The 9092-nt window shown below is 43.6% G+C and overlaps 1 protein-coding gene across 1 annotated transcript; it reads right to left on the bottom strand.

Moving 5' to 3' along the window:
* Nucleotides 1-525: 525 nt before the first annotated feature.
* On the bottom strand, nt 526-8784 carry Odaph (odontogenesis associated phosphoprotein). Its single transcript, XM_090343977.1, has 2 exons — nt 8618-8784; nt 526-875 (listed from the first exon to the last, which is right to left on the bottom strand). The coding sequence occupies exons 1-2, from the start codon at nt 8679-8681 to the stop codon at nt 526-528; spliced, it is 414 nt and encodes a 137-aa protein (XP_090200103.1). The 5' UTR covers nt 8682-8784.
* Nucleotides 8785-9092: the final 308 nt, after the last annotated feature.

Here is a 9092-nt window from a genome sequence, read left to right on the forward strand (position 1 = left end):
TGCCAGGCAAGTGCTCTACCACTAAGCCACACTCCAGGCCTATTGCATTAATCTTTTGTGGGACAAGGATAATTTGGTTACTTTTCTTTTTTATAGACAAAAATAATCTGTAATCTAATAATGTCACTGCTAACAAGGAGAAGGAACCATTATTAGTCAATGTTATGTTGGATTTTTCATCTTCTAATCCAACAACTTTAGTTCAGAAAGAGAAAACAGAAATAGTTGTTGTTGCTGTTGTTGCTTTGTTTTGTTTTTGGCAGTTCTGGAGCTTGAACTCAGGAACTAGGCACTGTGTCTGAGCCTTTATCCTCCAGTTAGTGCTCTACCACTTGGAGCAACAGTTCTATCTAAAATTTTTAGTAGTTAATTGGAGATAGGAGTCGCACAGATTTTCTTGCCTGGGCTGGGTTTGAACCAAGATCCTCAAATTTCAGTCTCCCGAGCAGCCAGTTTGATAGGCGGGAGCCCCCAGTCCCCAGTTGAAAGCAGAAATGTTTTTATTGTCTTTCAGAGATAGGGACTTCAATATGCCGGAGCTGCTCTTTTCTCTCTGCTTTCCTCAGAGGAGCTTCCACTCTGGAGTCGTCTCCCAAGGAAATACCTATTTGGAAAGAGCCTCCCCAAGGTCCAGTAAAATGGCTGGAAATGGAAACGGTGGTTGCAGGTTGGTGGGAGGAACGGTCCTCTTGGAAAGTTGGGGTAGACCCCGGGCCTCCCCTGTGGAACTCGCTGCACGGTGTTCTTGGTGGTGGGCCGAGGGACCCTGGTAACAGGCTTTCTTGTGGTGGGTGGAGGGGTGAGCGTGAAGATCTGGCAGTCTGTAGGGTTTGCGTTGCTTCCTGAGCCTCTGGGAGGGGTGACTAAATTCTGTCCTGTGGGGGGAAAGGCAAGTCATGAAACCGGCCTGGGAACTGGGCAGAGGAGGCTGGAGCCTTTAGGGCAGGGGCAAGGAGATAGGTGAGAAGAGAGAAATAAAGAAATGTCAAAACATATGTGAAAGCACTGCCACACTGCAAGAAAACAGCAAACAGAAACATCTTAGGATCCAGTCTTTCTGCTCTTGGGAACTGAATGCACAAGAGAAATAAATGCACTCTATGCAAAAAGAACTAGTCCAAGTGGATCATAGGAGCCTTCCTTGTAAATTGTACATTCACTTAGAAAATGTACATTCACTCCAGGAGCCCTGGGCTCACACCCGTGCACTTAGATACCAGTAGGCTGAGGTCTGGACATCTCAGGAGCCAGGCACTTTTATATCCGATTAGTGGGAGTGGTGCTGTGGCTCAAGCAGTAGAGTGCTAGCCTTAAGCAAAAGGAGCCCAGGGACAGTGTCTAGGCCCAGAGTTCAAGTCCCAGGACTGGCACAAGAAAGAGACAAAGAAAGGAAGAGAGAGAGAGTGATACACAGAGAGAAAGACAGACAGAGACAGAGACAGACATATTCATACAATGAAATAATACTCAGTAGTGAAAAAGAAGAGTTACTAATATCCATGGCAAATAGAAGAATCCTATGGATGTTCTGTGAGACACAAAATAATACATACCCTAAGGGTTAGGGTCGGTGTTATTATTTACTGGGCTTGAACTCAGGGCCTGGGCACTATCTCTGAGCTTCTTTTGCTCAAGTCTAACACTCTACCACTTGAACCAAAGTGCCACTTCCACCTTTTTCTGTTTATGTGGTACTGAGGAACCCAGGGCTTTAAGCATGCTAGGCAAGCACTCTACCACTAAGCCACCTTCCCAGCCAAGAGTAGGTGCTATTTACTATACAAAGTAACCATAGAATTTTCTCTCTCTCTCCTTTTTTTTTTGCCAGTACTGGGGCTTGAACTCTGGGCTTGAGCATTGTCCTTGAGCTTGCTCGAGGCTAGCGCTCTACCACTTGAGCCTTTGCTGTGTATGTAGTACTTAGGAATCAAACCTGGGGCTTTGTGCATGCTAGGCAAGCACTCGACTGCCAAGCTACTCTCCTAGCCCCGAACCATAGGATTATTATTTTTTTGCCAGTCCTGGGCCTTGAACTTAGGGCCTGAGCACTGTCCTTGTGATTTCTCAAGGCTAAAGTTCCACCACTTGAGCCACAGAACCACTTCCAGCTTTTTTATGTGGATGTGGTATCAAGAAATCGAACCTGGGTCTTAGTGCATGCTAAGCAAGCACTCCACCTCTAGGCCAAACTCCCAGCCCCACCATAGAGTTCTTTAGAAATGTTCTATACCACACGGGGAGTGCTTGCCTTGCATGCACCTGAGTTTGATTCCTCAGTGCCACACAAACAGAAAAGGCTGGAGGTGGCACTGTGGTTCAAGTAAGCACTAGCCTTAAGCCAAAAGAAGCCCCAGGATAATGCCCATCCCTGAGTTCAAGCTCCAGGATTGGAAAAACAAAACAAAGCAAAACAACAAAAGAAAGGAGGAAAGCAAGACATGTTCTATACCTTGATCTAGACAGTTATTCAATGAGTATATATCATACATGATCCATGATCCATGTGCCATACACATGTTTACACTTCTGTATATACATCTACATGCATGTTGCGCACATATGTATGCATAAAATGTAATCAAGCTTTACCTTAAGATTTGAAGTTTTATTCTGTGCATACTTTAACAAAATAAAGATTGGCAGAAAAGGGTTTAGTGTTAAGAAAATTAGGGAAGGTGTTCTGAGGATCATGACACAACTAGTTCTTGAAAAGAAATTTAGATCAGGTGCAAGTATCAAGGTGTTCTCTCGGCTGAATCACCCAGTTAAGTTGGCCTTGCAAACAATCTTCCTGTAATGTTTAATCATTGCCCTGAGGCGCCAATGGAGGCCTGAAAGTGTGTCCAAGCGTGTGTGATGGAGACAGAAGGATCCCACAGAAGCTGAGAGTACTGATGCATTGAAAGAGAACTAGATTCTCCTCACCTTCAGGGCAGCTGAATTCAGATCTCTTAGCTGCCCTGGATACACTTGTACCTGCCTGGGTCTATGGTTCTTTCCATGTATTCTGTCTCATTCACAGCCCCTGGAAAAATGAGTCATCCACAGCAGTAGATGCTCTCCTTACTCGTTGCTAGTCCTTGAAAAACTGCACCAGCATTTGAGAATTGTAACAAAGAAGTACAGTTAGTGGAAGTTGTAGGGTCAATGTTTGGCCAGTTGAATGTAGAGAAGCAGAGGCAAGGTCTTCATAAAGAAGCAACAAAATGAGAAGTGCCTCGGAGGAAAGAATGAGACAGGAGATCATATGATAATAAAGTGGTTTTCCATTACTAGTCCCTCTGAAAGTTGGCTGTACTTAAGATTTTTAGAAAGATTAAATCAAAGATCAAAATAAACGCCAGGAAAGATGTACTAGCAGAGGATGGCCACGTGATTCTCCAGCATCATTCTTGTCTTGAGGATCTTGTTACGTAGCCTAACCTGGTCTTGAGCTCATGGTCCTCCTGCCTTCTAAGTGTTAGGGCTACAGGTATGGACTGCCAGGCCCAGCTTCCAGAAACATCCTTTAAATTAAAAAAATAATTATTGTCGTGCCGAGAGTTTGGTCTAGTGGTAGAGTGCCTGCCCAGCTGGCACAAAGACCCGGGTTTGATTCCTCGGTACCACATACATATAAAAAAGCTGGAAGTGGTGCTGAGGCTCAAGTGGTAGAGCTCTAGCCTTGAGAAAGTCCAAGGACCGTGCTCAGGTTCTGAGCTCAAGCACCCCCTCAAAAAAAAATATTGTCATTGTGGTACTGAGGAATCAAACCCAGAGCCTCACGCATGCTAGGCAGGTACTCTACTACTAAGGTACAGTCTCAGCCCCAAAACATCCCTTTTAAAAGTTAGTTTGAATGGATATTTTTTCCTTGAGTAACGGGCCAGTCTTTTCTCTCATATTCATCCTGACATTCTGTGGCTGAAATTGGACTCTAATTATAAAATTGCTTAAATCTGCCATCACTATCTTTTCTGACAAGTTCTGGAAGAATCTAGCTACTAGAGCAGAAACTAATCTTATTAAGTTCCATCTTGAGTTTGTAGTCACTTCAGGTATAGTCAAACCTTTAGTTCTACCATTCAGTAAACCGTTAAGCGATTTAAAACACACATTCTCCACCTTCTACCACTGGCAACTTGGGCTTTTTTTTTTGAATTTATTAAAAATTGTCATTACAAAGTGATATACAAAAGGGTAATTGTTTCATATTCAAGTAATGAATACATTTCTTTTCTTCCCTCCTTCCCTCCTTCCCTCCCTTTGTTCCTTCTTTTTCGTAGGTTGTGGAGCTTGATCTCAACTGTCCATGCACATTACTTTGCCATAGCACTTTACTGCTTTGTACCACAGTGCTACTTCTGGTTTTCTGGTGGGTAACTGGAGACAAGAGTCTCCTAGATTTCCTTGACCAGGTTGGCTTTAGCAGTTAGGATTCTAGGTGTGGGCTAACGGCACCTGACTGAGTACATGGCTTTTTGAATAATGTCACCTCTTCTTTCTCTGTTTGTTTGTTTGTTTGTTTTGATGGTTGTGGGGCCTGAATTCTGGGCCTGAGCATTGTTCCTGAGCTCTTCATCTCAAGGCTAGTGTTTGAGCCACAGTGCCACTTCTGGTTTTCTGGAGGTTAATTGGAGATAATAGTCTCATGGACTTTTGTGCCTAGCCTGGCTTTGAACCACAATCTTCAGATTTCGGCCTTCTGAGTAGCTAAGATTACAGGCATGAGCCACTGGCGTCAGCTTCTCAGCTTATTTCTTAAAACTCAAAGCCACACCTTAATTCCTGTGGCAGTTGGGTGTTAGAGCCTGACGGCAGGAGTCTCCAAGACTCTGCATGTCCAGTAGTGAAGTAGTGACAGTCCAGTACTCCCTTCTGGGAACTTTTTTTCTGTTGGTCATTGTGCTTATACTCAAGACCTGGGTGCTGTCCCTGAGTTCTTTTGCTCAAGACTAGAGCTCTACCACTTTGAGCCATAGCTCCACTTCTATGAAGACAAGGGACTGTTGGCTCTGTGTCCTCATTGTGGAAACTCAGCTTACAGGAGTACTCAGCAAGACATTGCATAGCCCTCTGTCTATTTTTCTAATATAGTCTCAGAACATTTTCACCATTAATTTAGAGTATTAGAGTCAAATGAAAAAGCCAGCATATTGCTCAAACGTTGGATGTCAATTTTAGATAGGTTTGTTAGAGTCTAGACATGAAATTCATCACAGAGCAACAACTACCACTTTTTATGTTTTTTTTAAAAGAAAACAATAATGAGATTTTTTGATATAATTACCTATACTCTGTGGTTATTTGGGCAGAAAATAGCTGGCTATTTTTCAGTATATTGAATTATACTGATTTTGAAAGAAATGAGCTTGGCTCTAGATAGTCAAGCATAAAGTTCTTCCTTTAGATGGCAATGGAGTTTTAGGAAAATTCATTTTTTTTTTTTTTGTCATGGGGCTTGAATTCAGAGCATGGCCTGAGTGCTGTACCTGAGTTCCTTTTGCTCAGGGCTAGTGCACTATCACTTTAAGCTACTATTCCGCTTTCTAAAAAAAATTTTTTTATGTGCTTTCAGAGTTGAACCAGAAAGAAAATACCAGTCCTGTGATTAACTTACAGTCCTGTGATTGCTTACATTGATTGCAACTTGATTCACTTTGTGGATCATAGCTAGGATGATAGGTATAAGCCACTGGCACCCAGGCAATCTCTTTTTTTTAAGATAAAAAATTTAGATCCCAGAATGTGGCCTCTTTCAATTCTAGTTATATGTCAAGTCACTTCGCAGTGCAGGCTGCCATGTCAGGTGCTATGACAGGTGCAGAAATCATAAGGACTCAGGCGCGTGCCCGGGAAGTGGGAGGCAGCTGCAGTACATGCATGTACACAAAGAGTGGGATGCACTATGTGCTGCAGCTGGTGTGCCAACTGCTAGGAAAACTCCTAAGTGTCAGAGTGGTTGCAAACCTTAAACAAAATGTCTTAAGAAAGGCTTGGTCTTTGCCTATAATAAGGTGACATTGATGGCATTTACATGTCAGGACTTGAAGCAGAATTCAAAGAGAGGATTCAAAGAGGGAGGAGGGTGGTTTGGAGAGTGACAATGACCTGGTCTAGCAAATCCAGAATGGGGAGCTCACACACCAATTTCACCAGGATTCCAGTTGGGATAGGGTGAAACTACATGTAACGTGCTGCCAAAGTAAAAATTTAAACATCTTTCAATTATTCAAACACATGTTAACTAGCTAGGTGCTGATAGTGTATGCCTATAATCCTAGCTATTCAGGAGGCTGAGATCTGAGGATCACAGTTTAAAACCAGCCCCAGCAGGAAAATCCTGGAGTCTTTTATGTCCAATTAACACCAGAAAACCAGAAGTGGCCCTGTAGCTCAAAATGGTAGAGCACTAATCTTGAGCTGAAGAGCTCAGAGACAGAATCCTGGTCCAGAGTTTAAGCCCCATGACTGAGGGGATACAAGAGGCATACAAGAGGCCCTGGGTTTGATTCCTTGATACTACATACAAAGAAAAAGCCAGAAGTGGTGCTATGGATCAAGTGGTAGAGCTCTAGCCTTGAGGAAAGGCCAAGGGCGGTGCTAAGGCCTTGAGTTCAAGCTCCAGGAGTGGCAAAAAAATTATATAGATATCATATATATATATATATATGTACACCTGTATATATCCAGTACCAGCTATACTAAATAGGTGGCACTAGGTACTAGAGTTTGAATTCAGAGCTTCATGCTTTCTAGGCAAGAGCTCAATCACCTGAGCCATGCCTCCAGACCATTTTGCTTTAGTTATGTTGCATGTAGTCTTATTTTCCTCCTCCCCACCAGGCTTTGAACTGAGATCCTCCTACCTTTGCCTCCCAAGCTGCTTGGATTTCAGGTGTCTGCTATTAGCCTTATTTATTTATTTACCCAGCCCTGGAGCTTGAACTCAGGCCCTGGACACCATTTCTGAGTCTCTTTTGCTCAGGGCTAACAGTTTATCACTTGAACCTCTAAGAATCAGCTTGTCAATTAAGTCATGCCCTGTGTCCCTGTTTATAAAAATCTGCTAAGTTTCTACTTCCCCATGTTGTATTGTTTTAATGGTATGACATAAAAATTCCTGCCCCAGTTGCAAGTTTTGTGACACCCCTCAAATGTGGCTCTCCCCTCAATTCTTGTGGCCCATGTGACACCTCCTTCTTGGATCTGACTGTCCCTCTGAATTCCAATGGTCCACATAATATGACTTGTGACAGACCCCTAATTTTTTTTTTTGGCCAGTCCTGGGACTTGAATTAAAAGCCAGAACACTGTCATTGGGCTTTTTCTCAAGGCTAGCACTCTACCCCTTGAGCCATAGCACCATTTCTGGCTTTTTCTGTGTGTATGTGGTACTGAGGAATCAAACCTAGAGCTCCATGCATGCTAGGCAAGCATTCTTTCACTATGCCATAGTCTCAACCCCTAATTTATTATTTGAAATAAGGTCTTCCTAACTTTTTTCCTGGCCTGGCCTTAAACTGTGATACTCCAATCTGTATCTCTCAAGTAGCTGGGATTACAAAAATGAGCCACCATGCTTAGCTCTTTATGTTTTTGTTTTTGTTTTTTTTTTTATTTTAACAGAGTAAAAGAAATCTTTAATCTCATGGTAACTAGGTAAGTTTCACACTTTTCAAAGCCTCCCAAAGAAAAGAAAAGGTGACAAAATTGGCTTCATGATCGCACAACCCCATACCTTGGAAAGAAGATGGTGGGTGGCTAGCTTTGTTTCATGATTCCTTTTTTAGATGTCGCTTCCAACAGGCAATGGCTGGGGCCTTGTCTTGGGGCTTGGGAGCAGGGGTTATTTATAATATCCTCGTGATGGCCAGAGTTGGGGTGGAGGTTGAAATAGAGGGTCTTTAGCTATCCTATAACCTGGGTCCATGTCGCCACTACTCCCATCTGTTGTGGGAGTAGGGCCAGGGTAAGTCCCCACAAAGCCTCTAAGAAGGATAAAGGGCTCCCTTCTACTCCTTGTCTTTCCTCCCTGATCAGAATCTAGGATAGGAGCAAAGGTGATGGGTGAAGAAAACACTAGATTCCGGCCTCCCAGGATCCTCCTCCTTTTCCTTCCTCCTGCCCTCCCTGCCCTTTTCTTTCTCCACTAGTTTTCAAACCAATTTTAAAGCTCAGGCCATCTGGAGATTGGGAAGTGGGAGAAAGGGGAGAGAGTAGGAAGGGGAGAGGTCAACCTCATAGAACTGGAATGAAGTGGTCTATATGACGAATGAAAGCACCAAACAGAGGTCACATATTCACCATGTCCACTTGGCCATTCTGGACATGTAACAAGGTGACCAGCACTGTGACCCACGGTGGGCACTGATAACTTCATACAGAAGAACTAGAGTATTGTGTATGTAGGTCACACGGTCCTCACAGCCCATACACTACGAATATTAAGAATATTGTCGCTTCAGCAGGAATGACGCTCAGACTTATGCACCTCTAACCACAGAGCTAGTGCTCAGACAAGGTTCCAGGCTGATGGAAATAGCTTAGCTATCCAATATGTAATCCCAGAGTCCATTTCGTTTTTCTACCCAACTGATTAGTGGTCCCACAGAAGAATAAAGCCCCAAACCCTTACCTTCTGTTGCAGTTAGCACCAGCCAGCAGAACAGTAGCCAGGAGGAACGAAGTGTGTGAGCCATGGCTTCTTCCCTGAGCAGTCACTACCCCTGGGCCCCAGTGTTGCTTTAAAGGGAGGTTGATGAGTCACACAGCCCAATTGAGGTAACTGGACCACAGCCATCAGAGCCTGCGGTGAGGGTAAAAGCGCTTCAAGGAAATACCAGACAGTATTTATCAACTAGAAGCTCTTACAATTTAAGTATCATTCATTTCTCCTTTGTTTTGGACAGCGTGTTTCTCACAGTCCTTCTAATCCCTCGAATCTCTCCCCTCCAGTGCCTTATCTTTGCTTGTGTGCACACATTTTCCTCTTCAGGGGAAGGGAGCTGTCCAGGAGTTATACTTAATGGCTTCACTCTGTGTGGTTGACTTAGTTAAAAATGCAAAATAGGGTCGGGCATGGTGGCTCATGCCTGTAATCCTAGCTACTC

This window comes from Megascapheus bottae, chromosome 13 (genome assembly GCF_031878675.1).
Source record: "Megascapheus bottae isolate mThoBot1 chromosome 13, mThoBot2.hap1, whole genome shotgun sequence".
In the NCBI taxonomy this organism is placed as follows: domain Eukaryota; kingdom Metazoa; phylum Chordata; class Mammalia; order Rodentia; family Geomyidae; genus Megascapheus; species Megascapheus bottae.